The sequence below is a fragment of the Apteryx mantelli genome, chromosome 7, assembly GCF_036417845.1.
Source record: "Apteryx mantelli isolate bAptMan1 chromosome 7, bAptMan1.hap1, whole genome shotgun sequence".
NCBI lineage: Eukaryota > Metazoa > Chordata > Aves > Apterygiformes > Apterygidae > Apteryx > Apteryx mantelli.
In genome coordinates this window covers 26,596,066-26,623,979 of record NC_089984.1, presented here as the reverse complement: position 1 = coordinate 26,623,979, position 27,914 = coordinate 26,596,066, and the positions used below count along the sequence as shown (strand labels likewise).

General features: G+C 36.3%; 1 protein-coding gene across 5 annotated transcripts in view; it reads left to right on the top strand.

The window, feature by feature from the left end:
* EXOC6 (exocyst complex component 6) overlaps positions 1-27,914 on the top strand; it is a 106,213-nt gene that overhangs the window by 47,621 nt on the left and 30,678 nt on the right. For 4 of the 5 annotated variants that reach the window (XM_067300073.1, XM_067300072.1, XM_067300070.1 and 1 more), the window contains exons 17-19: positions 45-179; positions 9,322-9,501; positions 21,513-21,654. In XM_067300073.1, the coding sequence (XP_067156174.1) occupies positions 45-179; positions 9,322-9,501; positions 21,513-21,654 (457 nt within the window). Of the gene's footprint in view, positions 1-44; positions 180-9,321; positions 9,502-12,383; positions 12,414-21,512; positions 21,655-27,914 lie in introns of all 5 variants that reach the window. The other variant, XM_067300071.1, reaches the window with a different exon arrangement.

Genomic DNA, 27,914 nt, shown 5'->3' with positions numbered 1-27,914 from the left:
GTGATACAAAAAGGCATTTTACAGGAATTTTTTCTCTCTCGTAGCTTGTTCAAATCATCATAAACACAACACACCTGGAACAAGCCTGTAAATACCTTGAGGATTTTATAACTAACATTACAAGTATTTCCCAAGTGACTGTTCACACAGCGAGACTTTATGGACTTTCTACATTTAAGGTATGCTATATGTCATCCTTTAAATTATCATGTCTGAAAATTTACATCAAAATCACTATAAATTAAGTATTTGAAAAATAAAAGGAAGGGAAGTCTGTACATTTTCTCACTTTGACGCTAAAAAATTCTGAACTGATGAGAATTAAATTTTAACACTAAGCAGATAAACACTTTTTCATATCGTCAGTATGATTTGAAATATGTCAGTACATCAGATGCATCAACATTCTTTTCCAGACATGTTACGATCTTTTATTAAGTTACAAAATGAGAAGCTAAGCCTAACTGCGCTAGAAGCTTTTATTAGACTAAGCTTCAAATCATGTGGCATCTTCCATTTCTGAATAGAATCAAGCCAAAGAGCTAGTGTGATCTAAAATGTGTTTTGTTTGCTTTTATTCTAAAATAGCAATTTTTATGATATATTTTCAAATAGTGACCTAGTAATGTAAAACCAGTATTAACAAAGTGAAACAAACTTAAATTACACAATTGTCTTTTTAGAGTTTGTTTTTTATTTACATCCTATAAATAAATATATACATTAATACTTATTAAAATGGAATACATGGGGCCAAATATGAATAATTATATACAATTATTATTTACAAATTATTATTTGAAAAAGAAGCTTTAATATTTGCTGTCATTAAATAATAGCTATTCTGAGCAGTGGGGGGAAGAACCTGGGGGAGGATTTATTTCCTAAATTGATGGAGTTGGTCACTTACATGTACATGACTGAATGGTTGAGAAGATTATAATCTTCAAAATTGCCTATTCAGAAAGTAAACCTATAAATGATTGCCATACAGAAGCACAAATATTTGTCTTATAAGACAAAAAAGGAGCTGTTCCTAGGAAGATAATAAACTGAGTGCAGAATGTATTTTCTTTTTTCTGTTCATCAATTTTAGCTTCTTATGTGCTTGTAATATAGCTTTTAGTCACTGTTTTTTCACTGGTTTTGACAAAGCAAATGTTCAGCATTTCTACAATGTAACAAATTCATGTCCTGCGACACTTATAACATTAGCTTCTAGGAGTTTATAAATGGATTCATTAGTTATTCCAATTCCTTTTTTGAAAGTTAAGTCAGCGTTACCAGTCTACAATTCTCTGGTTGTCTAGCCTGCTCCTTTGCTAGTCTTGCTCAAGGTTTCACTTTTTAAAACTTCTGCGTTGAGACTGAAACAAAAGCACAAGAAGCGCATTTGTTTTCTTGGCATCGCCTGTTCGCAGCCTTCCCCCCTCAGCTCGCTGCTGCTGCTCCCCAGAATTAAGGAAGTGACAAGATGTATTCTTGCTGCCCTATGTGACCCTTGCTCTTCGCAGCTCGTTCTGTATGCTTAGTCTTAGTTATCACAATTCTATGATACTTGTGCTCTCTAAACATGTTGTGCCATAACTTAATCTCCAAAATATTGAGTTGAACAAGAACCGCCATGCCACATGGTGCCAGAGTTCAGGTGAGGCCGGTATCTTGCCTGTGGCTGCAGCCGCTGACGGGAAAATACGTCCGGGAGTGTAGGTGGAACTCAGGTTACAGCACGCGCTGCTGCAGCGCTGCTACTCATTTCTTTGGAAATACTGCCACTTGCATTAGTGTCCCTAAATGTATTTTTTAGAGTGTATCCACACAAAAGCATGAGGAAAAAATAAACAGGTGTTTTGGAGAATGGTCACATTGGTGACTTCATCCAAAATATCATCATTGCTTTCTCTTGTTGTAGTGTGAAAGGTGTCTCAATAAATGTTGTAAAAACTGTATCATAATGCATTCACATCAAAAATAGGAACTTAATTTATTAAGACAACCTTCAATCTGGAGTTTTTATAACATGCTAATATTTGACTTTGCAACAACTGTTCGTACATATTTTTCTTTTGAACAATTCCCAAGACTTGTTTTTAAAAAAAAAAAAAAAAAGGAAGAGAAACCTGTTTTCTCATTACGGGGAGTTGTATAAACGCTGGCATGAGAGCAGGGTAGCAGCTCAGGGCTGTGCCTGCTGTCTGTGTGTGGGTTCAGGGCAGGAGTAGGCTATTATCCCGGATGTGAACCACCTACTACCAGATTTAAAAGTTGTTCCCTCACATCAAAGGAGTGTTGAGAATGAGTAATTCTAGGTTGGCTGTTGAAAGGAGTGTGCTCTGGTGTTATCAACCCTCTTGCCCCTGACCCTTCTCTGCCTGCCTCTGCTCCCTTTAGCATTTTGTGTTCAAATCAAACATTTCAAATTATTCTCACAAGCAACATGAGCAGCTGTGAGAGGGCACTGGACTGGCACTGCAATGAACTGCAGTCTTTTTCCAAGTTTGCCACTGGCTAATGACTCAGAAATAAGTCACTTAACCTCTTCGTTTCTCAGTTTCTTTGTATGTAAGCGGGGATATATTATAGTCCCATTGTAAAATGATTTTGAAAGTGCCATAAATTGTTCACAGTAGCAAATCTCTATAGAGGATGAAGGTGTTTCCCCCCTCCTCCCCTCAGAGGCTTGAATCGTGATCAGATTAGAGTCAATTTTATATTATAAGGATGAAAGACATGTCCAGGACACTAGAATAATATTCCATCTCTGCCTTAACAAATGATCACTGGGAACTTGACTGTTTCTAATGTATGGCACCTGCTTATCTAGACAAACTGCATTTTTCTTAACATATTCTTCAGAAATGGCAGGAATATGTAAGCTTAAACCTCAAAAAAAAGTGGTGATGCATACTCAGCATAGAAAATTTTAATTTCAACAGTTAGTTTGACAACATTTACAGGCCAAGTATAAAAGAATCTCAAAATAAAATATGTTCTCGTTTGTTTCTATGTATGGCTCCGCATCGTGTTAGTAGGCAAACTCCTCCTAGTTGTTACTGCATTTATCTGTACAAAATTTCTGAAGGATTTTGAAAAGGGGGAACTGAAGCAAAAATATTAAGTGACTTGTACAGTCACACTAGGTGTTTTTGGCAGAGCAAAAATTGTACCCTTGCCTGTGAAGTCCCTCTCCACGATCTTACTCACAAGGTCTCGGTTCCCTTTCAGTCGTCAGGCAGATAGGTGTGTGCTGCCAGGGAGAAACCTGCGGGTAAAAGTGAAATTGCTGCAGAGCACTTGTACGCTTAATGTCGGCTAACTCGAGGTGACGGAAATTTTTCACTAAGAGAAGCTGATCAAAATTCTCATCCTTACTCAGGCTGTTTTATGTCATAGTGACCATAATAAGCTTAAAAAAAAAAACCTCCACGCAGCTGAACTAGGTAGCTGGGTCCAAAGATCATCCGGGCTCCAGCCGTTGTGGTGGCCCCGCGGCAGAAGGCAGAAGCCGTGGGCCACGCTGTGGCCGGAGCCCTCTGAGGGTGCAGAGGGGTTTCAGGCTCCTCGTGCTGGGGCAGCGCTTGAGCACTGGCTGGTTCCCGAGCTGTGCGTGTCTCAGCACCGGGTCTTGAAGCACATCTACAGCAAGTATGGCAGAAATTACTTCCCTGACCTACTCCAGCCAACTAGCATTTTTGGTTTACATTAGAAGAAATGGGTGTGATTTGGGATTTTTTTCTTTGGGAAAAAATCTCACATAAAGGTGTAAGTACTAGTGCTTTTCATAGCCCTGCAGAGAGGGGGAAGAAAAATACAATGCAAAGCTGTGGAACCTTTGGAAGCAGCTTCAAATCATCGAACACAGCTTGGAGAGAAGGACTTCTAGGACCGAAACCTCGTCTCTTTTCCCCAGTTATATCTGTTGGTCTAATGAAAGGTATTACATCTCCCCATAAACTTTGTCACACCTATTGCTGTGGGCTGGAAGGTCAAGTTGTCATAAGTAATAATTTGTGTAGAAAATTAAGCAAAAGGTTTTTGTTTTGTCTGCCCTGTTGCCTTGCAGGTTGTCCTCTACATTTTTAAATCGCATCTAAGTATTACCCTGCATGATTTCCATCCTGAACACAATTTTTTGTCAAGTGTGTGGAAATTAAGTGAACCTATATTCATAATGTGTTTATCCATTCATATCCTGACATGTTTACCATTTAAGTAATTTCTTTCTTTGGTAATTATTTGATGATATAAATTAAAATGTCATGCTTTTGATGTATGAACAGTAATCCCATTATACACGGATACAGTCTGAGTGATTTATATATGAGTTGATTCATATTTGAGATGTTTGAGATGCTTAGTAGAATTCTGTTTACATCAAATATAGCATTTATGTTTATTCTCTCTTAAGCTACCCCACTTCTGTAACTTCATCATCTATTCTTGTTGCTATGTATTTGTTTTTTAATTGCTATTAGTATGTACTTATCATGTAAGAGGAACTATTGTGCAGTAATCAAAATGAAAATACTTTGAAGTTAATCATGTATACAGGGTTCTGTTATTCAGAATTCCCCAAATTACAGTGGTCTTCTCTAGAACTTTATAAAAACCACCATAAAATTTTAAGAAGAAAACTGAAATTTCAGTCTAACTTCAAAATAATTTATAGAGTAGTCCTTGTCATTTGTCATTTCTATTCCAGAAACTGGTTGTCAATTAAAATATCATTTCTTATGTATAATTTCTTTTTTATGGGTAATATTTTGGCTCCATATTGAATTCCAGGTGAGATGGGTATAACATTCAAATGGAAAAATCTAAGTACATGACGTAAGAGTGTCCAGAATAAAAGCCTAGACTGTATCCGATGGGAACCTCCCCTGCTTCGACTTGTGACCATTGCCTCTGCCCTTTTGCTCTGCACCTCCAGACTTCATCTTCTCTACGCCTGCTTATTAGGAAATTGAGGGCAGCAATTAGGTCACTCCTTTTGGTTTCTTCAGACTGAACAGTCCCAATCCTTCCAGCCCCTGCTGACACGTTGCGTGCTCCAGCCCTCTCACCATTTTGGCTGCGCTCCCCTACACTCGCTCCAGCTGGTCAATGCCTTTCCTTGTGCTGGAGAGCCCATACTGGACATAGTACTCCAGATGAGGTCTCACAAGCACTGCACAGAAGAGCATATTTCATATGAACCATAGTGCCATATAAAACAAAATAAAATCCATCAATGTATATGTGCGTGTTTGTTAATTAAAACTGGCCATGAATTTTTTGGAATGACAATGGAGGAATGACCTTGTGTAGGTCACCTTGTGCAGTTAATTTAGCCAGTGCTTGCCCTCTCAATCAGTTAGGGCTTCTATATAGAAATTTTTGGAAGGGAAGAAAATAAAAAAAGAAATCATATAGGATTCCAAAACGGTTGCAACTTGAACTTTAGGTATTCAATTTTTTTTTCAGTGTACACTGAAACAAAGGAAGATGATTTCTTGTATTTATGGGATAAGGAAGACTAATCCTATTGAGAGTAGTTCTGTTTTCTGTACTTCATTTTTTTCCCTTGATACAAGACGTAGCCTATCCTATTATAATATCCCCTCTGGCATAGATTTTAAAAGGTGGGTGAGGTGGAATAAGACATTGTTGCAGTACACTTTATATTTTCCAGTTGATTGCCAACAATTTTCCCATTAACTGTCATTTGTTTTGCAAAGGATTTAATGAAGAAAGCAAAATAGAATGGTTCTGGCCTTGGAAATGTAGTTAGGCTACCATTGCCCTGCCAGTGTAGTTTCACTAATTTTGCCTTGTCTTTAAGATTTCCACTGCCTAATTTGCTTGTTGTGTGCCTACAGAGCATGTGTGTGTTTGAACGTGTATGTCTGTAGATATTTTCTTGTAAGGTCAATCCATGCTCTTTAACATTCAAACCAAAACACTGAATGCAGCCGTAGTCTTTGATTTCATTAAGTGGTAAGAACTTCTTTGTCCTTCAATTTCATTTGATAAACGCAGTTTAAATTACATTTTGTGCTTATTTATCATGCTATACATTATGTTTAACTATCCTATAAATTCCTCAAGTTTTGTCCTCCAATATTACAGTAGTATATTCTCTAGTTTCTGTTCTGGAAGTCTTCTGAGTGAACTTAAAAAGCAGGATAGATGTATTAACATTAGCTGTAATTTGTTTTGTTTTGTTTTAGCTTTCTTGTGGATGAAGCCATTGTATTTCATTTAAATTTTTTTTTGCTTTTTGTCTGCTATCATAGCACAAAGAAGGCTTTGATAATTTGATTTTCTTTACCCACTCCTTATCACTTCATTATCTTTTTTAAAAAATCTATGCAAGGCTATGTGCCAATTTACTAATAATCTTAGTTAAAATGGTTATTTAGGTTTCATGTATGCAGTAACTTTGTGTCCTACTTTGAGTTATTATCGTTTTTATCAAAGGCTAAGTAGTAAAAATCTGACATCTTATATATAAAGGTTTATTCATATAGTCGTATCTTACCTAACTAACTGGGTGCTCAGGCTGTGTTATAGAGCAGCTTTGGAAAATACGGAATGAATAGTGACAAATGCGTAAGAATGTTATGGTTTCTCTCCTTATCCTCCTTTCTCTCTCCCTGGAGAACTGAATGTTAGCACAATATGCTCTACTCATAGTAAAAAATCCTTTTCTCATTAATCCCCCCTTTTTTCTTTGTTTTAATGAAAAACTGCATGCAGTTCCCCAACAGGGCCCTTACAGAGTTTGGTATGTTCTCCTGTTATTAATTACATCTCCTGGTGACAAATCATGTCACCTTCATTCTTTTTGAGTGGTCAAACATCTCCTTTTGTTAGCAGTGCTGATCCCATTTACATTCCATGAGATGGTCTTATAAATGCATCTACACTGTATTTTTAATAGAAGCCTTCAGATTTATTTCATGGCTACTTTTTTAGAGGGCTGCTTTTCCCATTTTATTATTGTACATAAGATCTCATCTTAAGATGTCATTCAAATATTAAGTACTGTTTCATGTGGATGAAGGTTAAAAAAAAAAAACACCCAAAACTTAGTATAATCATTTTATCATATAAAATTGTGTAGCTTTCAATATTATAGTTACATTTTCTGGCTTTGGATGACTGAAGATGTGGATATCATCTTTTTCATTTGTTTTTTTCAATCAGCAGTCACACTAAGCATAAACAGATGTATCTGCAGGTTTAGCTGGTAGAAGTTTTTGAAATCAGTGTCTCAGCATTAAGCCGTGTAATGGCTGTTGAAGAGCTGACACACAGCATGGGATCCTGTGCAGGGCTAGACCTGGTGCCCATGGGAATAGAATAACTGTTTCCAAACCTACTCTTTCCCTGAGAAAGAAGCTGTTTAACAAAACAGCCTCATTTTCCCTATTCAGGGGGGAAAGTCTGGTGAGCTTTCTAAAGTTTCTTCATACAGTTCTGTCACCGAGTTAAAAGAAGAGATGGAGTAATTTATCTGCTTCTAGGAGTCATCCCAAATCTAAATGGGAAGGGCTAATTCACCCTTTCCTGACTTGTGCATGGGATTCACAATGCTGCTTCTCAAAAGTCACTTTTGGGTTTGAAATCCAATTTCTAGTCTGTTCAACAGTTTCTTCAAGGAAAAGTACAGCATTCTTGGTTTACAGTATTGGCAGCACACTGCTCCTATTGTAACCCAAAAAACAAAGCAAAATAAAAACCAAAAACAGGCTTCCAGAAACAAAACCTGAGGGACTAATCTTGTCATTACCAGTTACTAGAAACAATTAGCTGATGAAATGGTGCAACCACTCCAGAAATGCCTTAATGTTTTGGGTTGTTGGTTTTTTTTCTTTAACAAGCAGTCACACTAAACCTAAGCAGGTATATTTACAGGTCACATCATTATAGATTCTGGAAACCTAGGTCTTATCATTAATTATGAAGTTAAACAAAGACTTATCCCTAATTGAAGCTTTTATAGACATAGCCAGCTACAAAATTGTAAATGTCAGCATATTTCTTTATTTGACATTTTAACAGGTTGTTAGATTCTTACATGTCAGTTTAGGAGAGCTGTTTATTAGAAGCTTTTACAAGTTGGTTTGGCAGTAAAAATGCCATTTTTAGGGAAACCTCCTCTGGCATCTTTACACGCAGGTCTATATGCTTGCTCATTCCTTCCTCAAGTGCCTCACACACTGAGGCCTGGCTGAAAATTCAATTTGACACACACAATTTGATGACACCTTTAGGCTTAGTTCCTTTTGATTTTTACTTTTGCCTTTTGTATTTCCATGTTGCTTGAACTGCTGTGATTTTGGACTGCTTTCACCCAGAAGAAGCTAGGGATAGGAATTTCATCCACTTTTACGTTGTTCTAGTATACCCAGCTGATTCCTTCTCCCTAGAAAGCTTCAGCATCTGAGCAATCCATTTTAAATTTTACCTCTTTCTTGAACTCTTTCTCAACATCAGTGAAGAAAGTTTTACCTTGACACCAATTTAGAACAGAGAATTTGTCAAATATCATTAAATTCCAGGCTGGCAAAAGCACACCTTTCCCAGCAAGATATACCTCATCAGGCATCTCCGGGTACATCCCACTACATCTGTGAGGACCTGTCCTAAATAAATGAGGCAGATAATATAATAGACTTGCTTCGCAGTAAATGCTATGCTTTACCTCTGATCAGGTCATTTCTATGTCTACTGCTCCTGCAGAACAGACTTTGGGTGGTGGCAGAACAAAACGAGGGATGAGAAGGATTTAGGGGAGTGCTCCGAATCGCAGTGCGGTATGATCAGCATATTTAAGGGAGGATGTAAAGACATGAGTATTCTTCAGATGTGCAACTTTAAGACATTAATTACACAAAAATCCTATGATTGCTGGACCTCCAGCCATAACGGCTAAAATAATTATGGGTTTTTTTGTGTGTTATTAATTTTCTGTATAAAAGAGGGCGAATAAACTTTGTTTCAAGGTTGATAAATTTGCAAGGCTGAATCAAAGGTGATTGCTGTGAAGGAGAGTAAAGCAATCTCTTTGATTACAAATTCAATTGCATTCATTTATCTCTGTGAACTTAGATTGCTCTTCAGGCATGTTTTGTTACAAACACTCTTATAGTATGCATTACAGGCATATTTTAAAACCACAGGCTCAGACTTACTGCTTCAAGACAAGTTAAAATATAAATTTTAAAATAGTTATTTTTTGACTCTAAGAAAAACACCAGCTTCATTGGTAAACATAATTATTCTGCCTTCTAATAACATTTTAGAATTGTGACAATTGTGCACTATTTTTTTCAGGATGCAAGGCATGGTGCAGAAGGAGAAATATACACAAAACTTAACCAAAAAATAGATGAATTTATTCAGATTGCTGACTATGACTGGACAATGTCTGAATCAGATGGAAGAGCCAGTGGATACTTAATGGACCTTATTAACTTTTTAAGAAGCACGTTTCAAGTTTTTACTCATTTACCCGTAAGTGGTCAAAATTGTTTAATTTCAAGCTATTGGAGCATTATATTATTTTAAAGTATTAAGATTTTTAATTGAAATAGCTATCAAGTTAGTATATTAGAAGAAAGGTATGATATTTGATTTTCTGTACAGGCTGGTAGATGTATTTATCAGTATATAATATTGATGATGCATACTCATGACAGTATTTTGAAAAACACTTTCAAATACTTTGGTAATATTGTTAACAACAGCTAAATTACAAATAGTAAGAACTTAGTTTTCTAGAGCAGGCTAGTCCTCAGGTGGCCTTTTTGATTAACTATGTTGCTTCTGTGTACATATTCATTGATTCAAAGAATACAGAATTTAATGCAAGCTTTCGATTTGTGTATGAGATCCTGGAGGGCTCAGATTCTCCAAGGTTGTCTTCAGTTAAATAGTTTTGACTATAAAAAGCCATTTGATTCTAGTTAACTGAGCTTCAGTGAAATGAATCCTCATTCCTGTTCGTATATGTCTTTTGTTATTTTGTCCCGGGTAAAAGGGCATTGTTAACCTGTTTTATGTGCTAATTGTTACATTGTGGTCTAATTCCCCCTGCTTTAAGACAAAAAATACAACATCTAGTTTAAGTTATCATCATAATAGTTTATACCTGTATAGATCTGCAGTAACTTCAATAAGTCATTGAAGCTACATCTGCTTTTCACTAGCTTGTCCTCTGATGCTATTGTCACGCTGATGTCTGATCACTTTACTCACATGCACCGCCTCTAGAGAGTAAGTTCTCAACACACAGAATGTTTTGAGGCTTCAGACTGGAAGTCAAAGATAATTTCTTCATGTGCTACATTACAGCACAGCTATACAATTTAAGAAAGTGTTTGATGAAATGTATGTGTTTCAGAAGAAGGTCTTTTTATAGGAACAAGATATTGAAGTTGCTGGCTTAGGAGGCTTATCTAGTATTCTAAATCATATGTCAGGTGGCTGTGATTTTTCTGTCTTCTTTTTTGCTGATTCAAACACATAGCTCACTCAAAATATACCACATAATGTCAATATGAATGCAAAGTGTGAGGCATGGGCTTCCATACCAGGTCAGGTGAGCATTTTTTGATTAAGAGTGGCCTCTGTGAAGAGATTACTGTGTAATTTCAGATTTTGCCTTTCCTTGCGTTCAGTCTTAACCAGATAACAGGCAGGATATAGAACTACATGGACTCCTGGTCTCGTCTGGCAAGAGGGTTCTTGCAATTTTTTACTTCCCCCATATATTGCTATTCTGGCTTGGCTGACTGTAGAAACATACAGTCCTATGAATGTTGTTGTGCATGAGTTGTGAAAATTATATGAAAATGTATTTAGAGTTTCATTACGGTGATTGAGTTAGATTTGTAATATTATTTTCATAGTTATTTATAGTAAAGGCATTTTCAAAGAGAAGCCCAGAACTAGTTTCCATAACACAGTAACTTAACTAATGTTTTTGGTGTCCTAAGCAAAACTAGATTATCACATGCCATAGCTGAGATTTGGAATAGTTTTATTGTTCATTTTCATTATGGAATAAGAATGTCACAATGTAATTTCTATAACAACTTTTGTGTAGCTGCCAGAAACATGCTATTATTCGAAACAGTTTCTTAGAACCTTGTCTGTAATTAGAGATCAAAGAGCCAAAGTCCTAGCCGTTGGCCATAGTTTTAATAAGGAGGAGGGTTGGACAGGTGGAAAAATGTCTTCTCTTTCCACCTTGGCATATCCAGTTGCGTTAGTGGGTGTTGTTCTTAGGGCGAGGGACACAACTACTTTGCCCCACTAGTTGTCTGTGGTCTCATTCAAGCAAGGATTATTAACTTGCTCTTTGATATTGTCTCAAACTGTAGTCATCTTGTTGAAGTGCTATGGTATGTTCTTTAATATGTTATTTGGGATCATTGGGTACCTGATTTTCATCCTCTTTTGTTTTAGATGTACATGTAAGCTGTGTAAGCACCCAAGGATTTGTCTCTTTGTATATGTGTCCTTCCATGTGGGCCTATGCTGTGAAGTAGTTCTGTACCAATGTAGGCATAACTTTAAAAAATATATCTTATGCCAAATATCTGTTTTATGCAATTTATATTATTTTTATTGGAACATAAGAAATCTAAATCAGGTAGACTGTGATCTTAATTTTTCTGAACCTGCTTACTTTGTGGCACAAGTTAGTTGGGCTCTCATATCTCCATGGAATTGCTTGAAACATCTTGTGTCTCTAAAGCTTTTTTTCTCCTGAGTCCTACATCTTAGTTCTCTCCTCTCTATTTGTGTACTGTACTTCAGCAGCAGTTCTGATAAAAGAGTTTTATTCCACCCTCCAGTTATATTAACATTAGATTTATATTGAAAAGGTATTAATATTGGTCGTATTGCATGTAGATTTTTATTGTCCTAAGCCATTGCTAAGTCTTGCCTGAATGAGGATGTTAATAACATACATGTAGCTTTGCAAGCCAACACGGTAAAAGAGGCATTTATTTTTTAACGTAAGTATTTTAGAATATAGTATTTGTTTTAATGAAAAGTTTCTTGAAAGTCAGATTGAAACGTGTTTCCTCATATGGAGTTTGCTACTTTGATATTTTGGCATACAGTTCCTTACCACAAAAAAACATTTTATTGCCAAATTGGTATTATTTCAATTATAATTTCTTTGGTGTGCTTTGACAATATACTAAGTAAGTTCATAGGTTTAAAAGTATTTTTAAAGGAATTATGTAGATACATTTGTTATTTTTGGAAACTTTTCCTTACCTTTTATTGCTACCAATTCTTTATTCTTTTTTTTTTTTTTTTTGATGTTGACAGTACATCTTAATTTTTTGTTTTGATTGCCTTACTGGTTTCCTTCTCAGAATAACAACAATGACCATGCAGCTATGTCGGTAAGTAGATGAAAGATGAAGAAAAAGCATGTGAACTGAAAAACTATGAACTGCCTGCAGGCTTATTGCTTCGATATTTAGTCAATTAATAAAAAAGACCCTTCTGTTTTGCTGGTGACTTGCTGCGTACCTTGTGTGGCTGCATGCAGGAATCAGGTTAATGACTAACCTTGGTCTTCTGTACACTGGGACAGCAGGAGTCCTAAAAACCGTGTGGAAGCTTGGTAGGGTGTGCATCGCATCCCAAATGAGAGCATTTAGAGGAGACTATGAGACCTTCTGGAAGTGAGGTCAGGTATCAAAATGCAGCTATGAGACATGCATACAGAATAAGGGTAGAGTGGTGAAACAGAATAAAGAATTTGTGAAAGTTCCATTGCTCCTTTGCTGCATCTGCCTGGGGTCAAGGGAATGTCTGCGTTCAAGTGTATTTTTTTAGAAAATGATGGATTGCATTTTAGAATTCTTCCAAGTCATGATTATTTGCAGGTCACCAGTTTTTGTATAAGCAGTTTATTTTGATTCAGCATAAGCATTTCCATGATAATGAGAATGTCGAAATTAATACTGTTCTGTTAGGAGTGGCTTCTGAATACTGAATTTCCAAACTTATTTTTCCTAATTTTATGTGAACGTACAATTCCGGTTTAGCAACTTGTATGTGGTTGAGTCTTATTGCCATACACTCATTTTTAAAATGCACAAATGTATAAGGTACTTACTAGAGAAAGTGTTGGGATTCATATTTTGTAAGATGTAGTTTTTATACTTAAAATCATATTTCCTCAGGGGGAAAATTATTTTGAAAAATTGTTAATTTTAATTTAAGGATACTGACTTGGGCAAAAACTTTGAAGCTCAGTATCTAGTTGGTCCACAGATCTATTCTCATAGTCTTGCATTCAAAAAAGCATAAACTTAAAATGTGAACAAATATGGAGTAGTCATTTTGTCCTATTAGTAAAAACTCCAATCTGTATTGAAACAATTGTTGATAGCTATCAAACTACCAACAGTTATAGAAGCAGTTAGTAGTTATATAGTAGTAATAATAGTTATATAGAATTAAAACCAAATATATCAATTTAATGAGACAATAGTAAGACCAGTGTTATTATCTAGGATTCCTTGCTATGTTTTCCAGTGATTTTCAATAGTAACATAGACTATTTCAATTACTGTATTTGTCTGTAGTGCAGTTCAGAACCTAACATCAAGGGCAGCTAGACAACTACATTATTTTGTAATAGCACAGCACACTTAATGACTAGATGTCAAAAAGAAAGGGAGAGTCTTAGTCTCCTAATTTCCAAGGAAGATGGAAGTGGATCCAAAGTAGCTTGTGCTGGAGTGTATAAGGAACATCTGTAAAGTTAAACTTCATCCTTTAAATAGTAGGTTCTCTTCCTGAGTGCCAAAAAAATACATTGGATGTACAAAAGATAATATTTTTCTTTCCTATTTCCTTTTATTTTGGGATTATTTTCACAGTTTCTTAGGGTTTTTTTAAGCATGCAACCTAAATTCCCTCATCCTAGATAGAATCCATCATGTCTGCCCAACATACCTCCTCTAAAGTGCCAGAGAAAGAGTGGTCTTTAAAGAAAGATGTTGCAAATGAAGGAACAATTTCCAGTATTAAAAACCCTCATTGAAATGTTCTCCATTCCCCTTTTTTTCTAATGGGAAGATCTTGAGGTTGGTGATCTCTGTACAAAGCCAACACCTGCATCTACCGTCAGCAATGGGATGCTCTGTGTTGTGGGTTTGAAAACAACGGAGCTGATATGCTGCAGCTGGGAGTCACCATGGAGAGTTTTCAGTTTTGAAACAGTCTCAGTATGTGGCACAGTAAGTGTGAACTACAATCACTTAATTTGGAAGTGATCAAGTCATAGTTAATACTAGCAAATGCCCAGCAGATGCTTCCAAAAATAATTTCTTCCTGTCACACCTGGAATATACACTTTTGGACAAAGCTGTTTTCTCATTATTCACCACAATATGACAATGCAGTTTTATTTTAGAGTGCAGTCATCTTCATTTAACCAATGGTGCTCACATAATTAAGTCTTCCTCTGTTCCCTTTCCCAGCCTGTAGAGCTTCTCTCATAAACAGTTTGGTCCTTCCTTATCTCCCAGTCTCATGTGTAGACACTGCTTCACTTCACCAAATATATCAATTGAATAGGATTCACAGAAGTGTATCGTGAGCAGAATGCATCACCACTGCTTTTGTCTCCTTACTTAATTCTTAACTATTTGATTTAGACATACAAATACTGTTTAGCATGCAGGGCAAGTGTATCCTGCTCCATAAACCCTTTACTGCTATTATAGCTCTGTGTTCACCGTGCCCTAGCCTTCTACCTCTGCCTCTAGTATTGTTCTTGTCTCTTGCTATTTAATTTAATCTGCTCCAAATAATGGATATGATATGGGTTCCTCACAACAGCTTCTTTAAGGCTAGTTCCCTTGCCACTTTCCTTTGCAGGAAATGCTCGACTATCTCTACTGAAAGAAGATGTTCTAGCGCTTCTGTGCTTCACTGGTCAAAAGAGAGAGGTTCAGTTCAATGAATCTCTTATGTTTTTTTTTCCCCTAAATTCACAGAGGTGAAAAACTCAGTTCACTTCTGAACAACTTCTTTTCTTCAGAGGGGAAAAAAGTGTGATGCTGCTGCTGTTTGTTTATATGGAGGCAATTCACTTCAAACAGACCGTTAACTAGATGTTTCCCTGCTCAAGGTTTTTCGGTTTTGGAAGTAAAGAACTCTTTCTTCATTACTTCTTTGATTACTTCTCTTACTGTACCAACCACCAAATACCAGTTGTAGATGAAGGATATATTTTCATAGTTGTTATTCAAACTGAGAATAAAGAGAAATTATATTATTGCATTCTTCTGGCAATTGGTCATCCAGCAAGAGACTTTTCACTGGTGCCCTAACAGTCTCCTCTGTCATTTCTTCTGAATCATATTATCTGCAATCTGTGATAACCTGAAAGGCTGAAAACATTAGTGAGATCAGGTAAATACCATTGTATATGCCAAGGCAAAAGTTATTTAAACACTGGATAGTGTATTCAACCTACCAGGTATAATTTTCTTTCCTCCTGTCCCATCCCCCCCCTTTTTTTCCTGTAGCCCTCCCGAAAACTTACTGATTCCATCAGTTTCTGAGGGTAGGTCTTTAAGACAGAACCAGCAGGTGTTGAATCAACACAGAAAACTTCACCTACCTTCAGAAAAGTACAACTGCCTATTCATGATGAAAATATAATTGCAGTCTTTCTAAATATAATCTCAGCCGAACTCCTGTCTAGAATAGGCTCAGTTATCTGGATAAACTGACAACAAGGTTGTATCTGTCACAGAAGCTGTGAAATTTTTAAGCTGATTCAGAATTATTGCCTCCTTTGAATGTTCAGAATCATGAAGCCCAACTGCCTCATCATCACCGCAGTGAAGAATTGTGTTAGGTCACACACAGTTCCAGCTTTTCGGCAGAGTTCTCCTGGGTTGTGCACTCAAGAGGACAAAACTTGCATCTAGGGGTTGGGGTTAGAATTTTCTTGTGGAAGATTTAGGAGGGGTAGCTGGCATGCCAAATTAGTAGGACTTTGGTCCAGAGAAACCTTGAGAAACTTTGAGGATTGGGCCAATACGAACCTCATGAGGTTCAACAAGAAGTGCAAATGTTATGCACCTGTGCTGGAATAACCCCATGCATTGCTACAGCCTGGAAACCAACTGGCCAAGTAGCCGCTCTGTGGGTCTGGAGGATGCAGTGAACACCAAGCTGAATGTGTTAGCAGTGCACTCTTATGAGTAAGGCAGTCTGCATACTCGGCTACATTACAACGTGTGTGACTAGCAGATCAAAGGAAGTTATTAGGCCTTTGCTCAGCACTAATGAGGCTGCATCTGGAATATTGTGTCCAATTTTGGCTCCCCTAGTTCAAGAAGGAGATCAAGAAACTGCAGAGGGTTCAGCAGTGGGCTCCCAAGGTTGTTAGCAGCCTAGAGCACATGACTTTCAAGTGGAGGTTTAGGGAGGTGGCTTGCTTAGTCTGATGAAGAGACTGGAGAGAGATCTAGTGACAGCCTACAGCTTCTTGGAGGGGAGATACAAAGATGATGGACTCATCTTGGTATGGTGGATGGTTTGATATGGGGCTGTGGTCACAGGTAGAAGCTTGGGAGGTACCACATTGACATTAGGAAAAAAAATCTGCGCTAGGGGAGAAGTGCAGTGTTGGAACAGGGTGCGTGAGAGATTGGGAAATTTCCATCCTTGATTGTGTTGAAGGTTCAGCCAAAAAAAAAAAGCACGACGGACTTGTACTAGTAGCATTGGCAATAGTCCTGCTCCAAGTAAGAGGCTGGAGTAGATGACATTAGGGGTTCACCAGTCAACATTTCTATGATTTCTATGAACTGAATGCTCAGCTTCATGTTAAACTATGGAGATAATGGGTGACACTAGCACTAGGAATATTGAGTATTTTGTGTAGAAATATTTTCTGTTAATGTTGAGTAGGTGACAGTATGCAGGCTGTTTTGTGACCAAGCAGTCCTGGAATTCCAGAGAAGCAGAGCATACAGGATGCATCACTTCAAAAAGATTATTGTTTGTGAGTCATGCAGCTTTTAATGGTCCAGTTTTGTGAAATCACTAGAATTTAAACTTTTGAGTTTATTGCTATTTTCAGGTTCTTTGACATAAGCATCTCATATGAACTTCATTTTGCAGCTTAGAATGGCATTAGATACTTCTAACCAAAAAAACCCCAAAATTTCATTCTACAGCCATTTGTCTCAAGAAGTCAGTTGGATGACCAAATTTGTTATTAAGGACTTGCATTCTTGAGATTTTATTTGGAGCAGCTAAAGAGAAATCATACCTTATGTTCCGAGAAGTTTAGAAGTAGCTGAAATTTTATTCTAGATGCAGCTTATGTGCTTTATCAATACAAAGTTAGGATTGGACACCCCTTTGGAAAAGAGTGACTATTAAAAAAAAGAATTACAAATTACTTTCAAGTAGGTATTTTTGATTGTTTTCAGTAGCCACTTGGGAATTTGGGGCAGAATTACAAAAGTGGAAGTAAAAACTTAAATCTTTTAAAAATTCCATTAGTGTTTTTTAGTATACCTGTTTTTTATCAGTAATTCTAAAGTTGGATTTTAGTCACAATGTTAAGCAAAAAACATGTTTTATTTATGACTGGTGAAATCTGTATGTTTACTTTCTTTGTAGGAAGTTTTTTGTTGTTTCTGTCACTTCATATCGTTAAATTAATTCTTAAGCTTAACTTCTTAGATTTAACATATAAGTTTAGTTATTTCCTTTTATGCTGAGGATGGCAGTTTGTGTTATTTTATTGTTTCTGTGATTGGCAGTAAAAGCCTAATTTCACAGCTTGCAGTGAGGGTGAAGGGGTGGTGGTTTTCTGCAGCTATATTCAAAAACTGTCAATCAGAAGCCTCCACAGGCTACTTGAAGAATGGGTTTTCTTAGTGATTTCTCCAAATGCCGCTTCATGCTGTCTTTGATTGGCACAGCCTGGCAGGGAGGATGGATGAATCTGTCACCGGCCGGTTAATTGTGTTGCTGGTCTCAGCCTGACATCGGGTCTTTGACTCTTAAGTGGCTCAATACAAAACAAATTAGCAGATTGTAGTCATATTTCTCATTCTATATGCTTTGACTTTGTTGAATGCAGTCCATAAATCATATTGACTGACACCATAGTGAATGATGAAAGCTGCTTTTGAGACAGCTAGCATGGGTCTTAGAAAGCAGGACCGTGAAGGTGCCATGGAAGGATGCATATGGCTGACCCTCTGGGAATTTCCTAGGAGCCAAATGTCTCTTTACTGCAATTGTTCTTAGGAGAAAAGCTTTTGGGTCCTATAAAAAAGGATTTAATATGTCAGCAGATTCTCTTTACAAGCTCCTTTGAAATATAAGAAGTTTGTCTAAGGGTTTTCTCTTCTTACAAACTTGTATTTCAGCAAAATGTGGAGGCTGGGTAAAAAAATAGTTGCCTTTAACACTGTTAGCAGGTGTTTTTGCTTATAGAATAGGGTCCTTGTTTCCTAAACTTTACATTGGTTGAGTGGAAGAAAAGGTTTTGTAGATAGCAGCAATTAACTTAGGCACAGTGGAGATAATAGTAGTGTCTCCAAATGGGAGGCAATACTGGAATGAATGCAAGAAGACTGCTGAATCTCTGCATGCTATTGAATATCGGTATTTAATTGCTAGATAGAGTAACCGCTGCCACCCCCCTCTAAAAAAAAGCTGACAAATGCTAAATATTAAGAGTGTTTTGGCATTAAAACTAGCTGAAACTTGTTTCATTCTGGAAAAGAAACATCATGTTATCATTATTTTCACAAATCTTTACATTTCCTCTTTAAAATGCATTGTGAAAAAAATAGCAAATAATTGATTAACTGGTAGATGGTAGAAATTTTAAAAGATATTTAATTAGAACTCATTTGTCAAACATTAATTTGAAATGACGTTCTCTGATTTCAAAGAAATACTTTTTCTTCATTCTTTTCTGAATGTTGTACATCCAATGTATTTTGAACTTGGAAGCACTGAATTTTGAGGAGAATAACAGTAAAGTTCACATTTCTCTGAGTTGAAATCCAGCTTTTTTTACTGATACACTTTATAGATTTAAGCTTCATTTTTCTCTAGTTTTACGAAAATCAAATGGTCTTACTAAGTAAGTATAAACTGAGTATAGTAAACTTGTATTATTTCTTGATGTGCCAAGTGAACAATAAGCCTGTAGTTCAAGTTGCATAGTTGGAAATAGTTAAAAATTGGGATGTTTCCATTTTATGAGATTTTTAAATAAGCATTACATGTAAAAATATTGATACTTATTTAAAGTCCGGGTGACTTTTCCCGTGTCATTTCTGTATTGTAACCATTATCTTGTGCTCCAGTACTATTGATACTTGCCAGATTTTAACAGTTAAATACAGATGCTTGCCATAAAGATAAAATTCTGTCTTTTATTTATAATAATAGTGGAGTACACTTTCTTTGCATATAAAATAAATTGAATGTTAAAATTTTTTTTGACAACCTATTAATCTGCTTGAACTTTTATTACATTATAGTGGCACCATAAATAGGACATGGAGCTGATTTGATGGAGCAGTACATTAAAGTGAAATGCACTAGTTGTTCCATTAAATCAAAATGACATTTCCATTAAGTATTTCAAACCTACTACATTGTAATTAAATGAACTATGGCCCATGGATTCCCCTCCTCACCCCCTTTTTTCTGTTTTTTTTCCTTTTTTTCCCCCTTTTCTTTTTTTTTCCATTCATATTGATATTGTTCTGCTTGGGGAATAGAGCTGCATGTCTCCCAGTGTAATTACCATTGGGTTTGGGAGACTTTTAAGCATGCTGTTCCTTCATTGTTTCTTACATTCCTTGTTGTCAGTTCATCTATTTTGGTCAAAAATGTTATTTGCTTTTCTGAGATTTTCAATTAAGAATCTGACATCTCATTTTAGATATGAAGCTCCTTACAGCTCAAGGTGTCTTAATGCTAAGGAGGTATTAGCAAAGATCATTTAATGTTTCAATTTGACATGTGAAGAGAATTAACATTTTACATTACATTGCCTACGTTTTAATGAAATATATTTTAACAATAAATAGATTTTAAAAGTACAAAATATTTTGGGCCAAATTTGCTTTGTGCTATATGTACATGTCAAAATTCAAAGACATGAACATGTTGTCTTATTAAGGGCAAGATCTGGTCCTTTGGATTTTAGACCAGAACTTTCCAAACTTTTTGGAATAGTGAATCAATGTCAGTCTTACCATTTTTCACCAATCTGTACACATCCTTATCATCAAACTCTTACTTGAAATCATTGCTTATATGTGTTTCTGTGAGTCGTTGATCATCCTGACTTTGCAGAAAACAGTTGGGGAACCATTGCTTTAGAGAACAGGCTTCATCACTTTACTAATGCATATAAGTAAAACGATAGTGGTTTGCACTCCAGTAGGTATATTACATAATTATTTCTTTCATATAAGCATATTAATAATTACTTGGGTATCAGTATATATTGTAACATATAGCTCAGTTGAAAAGCATGGTGACTAGAGAGAAGTGAATCTCATAACTGCATTTAAAAGCCAAGATCTCTGTGCTCTAAAGACTGTAGCATTATGGATAGAATGTTGCCATCTAGTCAGGTATCTGGTCTTCCTTAGTTTGCCTTATATGGTAGTATTTCCAGTCTTTTTAATCTTCTGTATTAAATTTCAATAATTTAGCAAATTAATATCTCATTTCATGCTTTGTTTTATTGATCTCAGTTTTGGAAAATTGTTTCAGTCATATACATTGTGAAGAGGAATGTTAATAACTAGATTGCGATAGGAAAATTATTTCTATTTTGTACAGCAGAGGGCTGCATTTCATTTTGTAAGTAGTTGATTACTGACTGCACTGACTTATTAAGCACCTGAAAAGACATAGGATAAGCATGAATTTTTTGAATAATTTAACAACAAGTTTTGAGGTGCAATTCTAACAATTAACTTGTCAATAATTAGCACAAGCTGTTATAAGAAATGTCCTAACTGAAAGCAATGGTTTTGGTTTATATAAAGTTGGGGGTTTTTTGTTTTTCTTTTTACTGTCGTTGAACATATGCAGCATGTTGATTTCCATTCTTGCTTTCATTCTGTTCGGGTAGAAGAAATCCACAAAGCTGTTCACACACTTCAACAACTTATATTGTCATTATGCTCTTTCATATTTGGAAATGTATTTGTATTTTTGAAGACCATTGGATGTAAATCTGGAAGAAATAGCAGTAATTGTTTTAATATATATTTAATTTCAACTCCCCAGTTGATGTAATAGAGTCAAAGCTAACACGTCAAAGAAATAACAGAAAGTCTGATCATTCTTCTTCTAATCTGAGTGCTGCATCATTAAGACCGAGCGTATAATAAAATCACATCAGATAAGCTGTTCTTTAGTGGCATATCATTTGCTTCTATCCTAAAATTTGTTGGTCTTTCTATTAGGGAAAAGTGGCCCAGACAGCTTGCATGTCAGCCTGCCAGCATCTTTCAACATCCCTAATGCAGATGCTACTGGACAGTGAATTAAAACAAATAAGCATGGGAGCAATTCAGCAGTTTAATTTAGATGTGATACAGTGTGAATGTAAGTAGATGTTCCAGTATTCCTATCTGTATCTGTCTTAACATTGCAAAAAATTCTTTAATGTAAGATATATGGTGATCCTTTTCCATAAAAATTTTCTACTAAAATTTGTCTTTTTAATATAATTTTATTACACTGCAATTTACAGTAGAAGTACATACGATTAAGTATTTTAACATTTCTGGGAAAGTTTTTGATGAAACTTTTTTTAAACTTATATGTCTGATTGAAATGTACATCTGTTGTTACTGCTAAGGACTTTCTTAATCACCATGTCCAGTAAAAAGACGATAATCTAGTATAAAATTGCCCCAGAACAGTACTTAAAAATTATGGTTTTACAGTTGAGCACAAAAAAAGGTCAAATGTCTGTGTAATTTTAATTTTTCCTCTTGATTTTATTTATTATGATGCAAATTTTAATTATACTGTTACATAGGGTTTCCTCCCTCCTAGACCTACTGCCTTACTCACTGTGCAGAGTAGTAGTACCCATTTAAAAAACATCCACTCATGGAATGAACTGTCAGGATTGTCAGAATCTGTTTGAAAAATATTTGTGATCATGACATTATAGTTTGTTTCATGGTGTGGCTGCACAAGCTGGTTGGATAGAGGCGCACAGACCGTATTTTGACATTTTCTACATTTAGCATACTCGATATTGCACTTTAATAGTGTTCCTTTCAAGTAGGTGGGTAGCGATGTGTGCATGTGAATTTGTGTAATTTCCCAGATTTAAAAAAGATCCCAGCTGTAAAAACAGAAATCCCATAATGTTCATAATATTGTCACCAGAATCGGTCATCTAGACTACCTGAATCTGTGCATCCACTACACAGTCATCTGCCGTCTGAAGAAAGGGCATGACAGACAGCAGAGAAAGTTTGCCCACTACTGTATTATTCTGCTTCTCAGATCTGAAATATTATCTCTGCACAACACTGTACTTCACTACTCTATAGATTAACCAGTTCACTGTCACTCAGGGATTTCTAGCAATAGAGGGGATAAAATGCGTGCTTTGCAGGTAACTTTCACAGACCCTGTTCTCACAGCAAAGTAATGAGAAGTCCCAGAAAGTCCAGCTGGGGTCTCTGGGGTCTTTCCAGACGTTTCCCTTCTCCTGCTTTGCCCTGTTACTTATCGTTGTAGTTTCCATTATCAGTCTTTCTACCATCCTTGGTTGCTGTACACCAGAAGTATCAACCAATGAAGAGACCTTAGTAGAGTTTAGTTTAATGTAACATGATAACATTTCATTATTTTGAGAGAAAAGAATAACCTTGTGTAAGAAGACGTTTTGTTCTATTTGGCTCAGTCATCTTCTGTTCACCAAAATCGTTCTCCAAGTGAAGTCTACAGCACAGTACAAAGCAGTGGAGTGCATAGATACTGAGTCTAATGCCAGAGGAGCTACAGCTAGAAGCAGAAATACTATTAACTGCTGACAGGACTACCAATTAGTCCAGCATCTGCATTGCTATAACACCATATGCTGTTTCCGGGGTGTGAGCTGCACATATACATGCTGGGCTATGACTACAGAAGTAGCAGTTTGCACAGGACAAGCACGGGATGTCTAACATGGCATTCTTGTGCAGTATAGATTTTGTTTTTATTTTATTTTTGAGGGGAGAATAATTAAACGTTCCTTTTTTCCAGCTCTAAACTAATTCCCATCATTATTTGCCATAATAATCCTAGCTAAGCATTATCCTTCAAATATTTGTCAGTCAAAATCCCCTATGAGATATTTATCTTGCACTTGTGGGAAATGTTCCAATTTTTGCTTGTTCTTTCAAAGACTCAGCAAAAATTATGGAGGGAGGAAGTATGATTTTTTTCATTTTGTCATATCTCAAAATTGGTTAAAGGGATTTTTTTTTTTTAATTTCAGTTTCTCCCCCCAAAAAGGTGATTTAGCACAGACAGGGCATAGGAACATTGGGCCAAAATGAGGAAGTTTCAGAAAAGGTAGTAACTTAGTAAGGACTGAAAACTGCATTCTTTTGACCATTGCATAACTTGTAGCATGGGCTGTACAACTGCAAATATCACAAACTAACTCCTTTTCTTTCTATGAAGCTTTTAAAGCACGTTAGAAAAATTTTGGTTTTGCACAGAAGCCCTTTGAGAAGTTTAAATATAATTATGGAAGTTTGTCACAATGGTATGTTACAACAAATAACATCTTACAATCTGTGGAGTAAGGAGCTGGCACAAGATTTTGCCTAGAGATTGCTTTGCTGTTGCAGTTTCATTCATAAGGTCCATCACAGGCACATTCCAGGCATCACTGTGATGCCTGTGATTTATGTTCTTGCTCATCACCCTCCTCCAGCTTTCTTCTCTGACGTTTTGGGATTAATGGATACGACAGTGACATTTCAATTAGTGCTCAGGGTGTGCAAATAATTCACAAATGTTGGGTAGCTTCCTACTGTATTGTATACATGGATTTGACATTTTCCTGATAGAGTGGAGTATACTCAGATGCATTTTGAACTAAGTAGTTGCGTGAAATGCAGAAAGTAATGAATATTTGAAGATTTTTAAAAAAAAATTCTTGGCAATATTCAGGATATTTATTTGATTTTTAATTCTGCATTTTTATTCTTTCCAGCGTGAAATGGAGGCGATATAAATAACAGTAGTAAAATGTGATTACCTGTCAGATCTTTTTCCATTAAAAACCAATCAACAATCCAACAAACAACCCAACAATCTGTTAATGAACTGTTAAGTCAGTAAGTCCTGATATCCTGGAGTCATAGCAAAGAGGTAGAATGATAAGGCAGAATGATAAGTGGACTTCCATGAAATGGAGGTAGTGGTGGAGAAGGGAAGGAGGTAATCTTGTGGTGTATTCTGGGATTTCATTATCCTGCACTGCATTTCTACACAAACTACCTAACTTTAAGAGGCAGAGCAGCAAATCTGGAAGATACTGTCTGATAATTTTGCTAGAGAATAAGATCAGGAGGTCTTCTCTGATGATAGAAAAAACAATAGTGATGTTCTTCTCCATGTTAAAGAAAGCAGGTTTTAGTTGCTCTGCTTCTAAGACTCTTCCAAACATTCCAAATACTAAGTTTGATTCCAGGTTGTCCCTTTTTAACTGAAGTATTTCTCCACTCTCTCAACATGTTTTATAACCTAGAGCAGTGTTTTACCTCTGTATTTTACACCATTCTTTTTCAGTGGTGATCTCCCACTAGTATGATTGAGATTCTTACAAGAGTAGTCAAAGAAATAGAACTTAGGAGGTCTCACTGAACAAAACTCAGAGAATGGCCCTTTGCTTGAATGTTGGATTTTGGTGTCCTGAGGAAGGGTGTGGTTTGGGGAAGGGAGGCTCTTGCTGTTTCTCAAAGGTGAAATTCCGATGTGGGTTGTTGCATATCTCTTCATGAGAAGCAAAGTGTAAATAAGTGGAAATGAGCTTTTCAGGGACAGAGATCACTTGGGGAATGCGTGCTGTTTGTGTTAGGGAACCTCGAATCCATTGGCCACAAGCCTATGAACTTTGATAGTAATAGTAGACTGTTACTGATAATGTTTAACGTATTGTATGTATATTTATTTTACAGACTAATTCATCGTTAAGTATATTTAATAATATATCTGTATAAGCATAAACATGGATACATAATTTTATAAATAAAATGAATCATTTTATGTATATCATAGCTTTATGAAACTAGCTACTGTATTTGAAATTATTTAGCATGATAGTACTTGAAATCTTTCCTGTATGTTTATTGAAGTCAAATAGAATAGTAATCATGTGATCTCTATTTTTAGCTCTATAACATGTATATAGTGTTTTATGTATTATATTCTAGTATAGCTTTCCATGCTAGTGCAACTCTAAAATTTTCCAAATACCTGGAAAATATTTTAAATTTTAAAATATTTTTATCTATATTGAGTCTGTGAAGTGAACAAAATAGAATTAAAGAAAGGATAGTAACGAGGTATTGAGCATATTATGCTACTGATACAATATTTAGTAACGAAGAGTGTTCTTTTATGTAGTCTCTTTTTGATCTTCACAGAAATGTACTAGTAAGATGGTATATGCTGCTTAATATAGATTCTAAATTAAGAAAATTTTAAGTAAAATGTTGCATTAAATAGTAATTGTATATTTTTCTCTGGCTCAGGCGGTATGCCTGAAGATCCCACATTATTATCAAGTTGTTTTGTTGAAGAGATCTGACCATCCAAAAATATGTGGGCTCCTTCTCCATAGGAATGATAGATACTTATGTTTTCTGCTTTTTGGGTGGTGTTGACTTACCCAGAAAGACTTTCCTTCATATTAATATGAATGTAGATTTCCTCATCTGTTTGTTGTAATCTTTAAAGTTCAGAATATAAGTTTAAGGGGACATAGAGCTTTAATTTAAAACACCATCCAGATCTAGATGCCTTACATCAGCATTTTACTCATTAAGTAGTAACCGGTTCATAAATCCTAGTGGCTGAAAAAATACTAATAATTTTTGTAATTTATGTCCGTGTTTTAACATACGTGAATTGTGAGACAGGATTAAGCAGCAGAAGAAGGTAAGGTTTAGTAAGCATCCTGCTTCGTCCAGACATGAGTCTGTGCAAGGATGCAAAGGTTTGAGCCCTGCCTATAAAGCAGGGTGAGAGAAGTCCTGCAACAGCATGGCTTAGCGCAGAATTAGTGCAAAGCCGGACTCAGTATACCCTCCTGACTAGTCCAACATAGGACTTCTGCCAGTTCCTCCTTTTTGACGCACTGGGTTCTCTGAGAGTTGCCGTATCCAAGAGCAAGAGGTAATCTTGACCCGGATCCTCTCTGCTGAGCGTACAGAAAGGTGATCTCACACGGGCAGGCATGCCTTAAGCTGAGGTACCTAAATCCTGTTTTTTCTTGAAAGGGCCCACTATTCTCCTGCAGAGGCCCCTGCTTTACCTGCCTCATCTCCCGTCTGTAAAGTCAGGTCACCTTAGCTCGCTTTGGACCATCCTTCATCTGGTGGCCACATATGGCAGCGCAGGAACGAGGGGACGGGGAGATGTCGCGGTGGAGCTGGGGGCTGCCTCCGGGCCAGCTGGCAGCCCCTCAGCAAGGCTCCCCCAGTGTGTTTGCACAGCTGGAGCACCCAGCCGGGCTGCAAAGTGGCCAGGGGCTGCTGCGGCAGTCACCTGACTCTCTGCTTTTCATTGAAAAATAAATTTGCAGCATTGCTGTCCTGACTTTGAGTCAAGAATCCATGTTAGAAAGGGAAAGAAAAACTGTGCTAATTTAGCTTTTGATCCCAAGTCTGGACTCTTAATTTCAGTCTCTACCACTGAGCTGCAAAGTACTTCTTAGAAAGTAAACCCTGCATTCCCAGACCAACAGAGAGGTAATCGTGGGCAGTTGCATGTTTTTAGGGATTGCTAAAAGGTGGTGTTTTGAGAGAATAAAATGAAGAAGAGACCTGCTAATATATCAGTAAAAGTACATAGAAATTCAGTGTCATCTGCAGTTACAGATGTCTTAAATTCCATTTTAACAACAACAATCTTTTTTTTTAAGATATGCATAATGCATATATACATCAGTTCACATATATCCTATCTAAAAAATGTAATTAAAAGACCAAAGTGAAGTATTCAAAAGAAAATGGACTAAAGTCATCCTTCCAGTGATTAAATTTACCATTCTTGTGTTTGTGTTACCTCCCAGCCTGTTTTTGTTATAACATCTTTTTACTGTTGGATCCTACCTTCCTTAAATTCCTAATTTCTCTGTTGAATAATGAAGAAATTGGGCATATTGTGGACACATATTCTGTCAAATATCCTATCTATATACATGTAAAAGGACTACACTATACCAACGGAGTGCAGGAAAACATGTTAACAAAAGCCTTGTGGCTATCAGATTTGTGTAATGCATATTTTCAGCTTATTTCTTCTGAAAACATTGAAGTCTGTCACAAACTACAGAGCAGTTAGTTGTTTGTCCCTGTACAAAACTATTTAATGATGATCTTTGAATTTTCACTCTCATATATTGTAAAATTCCTGAATGTTGTGATGCACATTAAAACAAACAAACAACTCCCCCACCACCCAAATCCTCTTTAAGCCTACAATGAATGTAGAGAATGGATATTTTAAAAGATAAAGTATGACAGTGTTTCATTACTATCTTGAAAAGGACCCTTAGGACAAAGACATTAAGAATGCTAATCCTGTTCTTATAATATCTTCCTAAAATGCTGTGCAGTAGA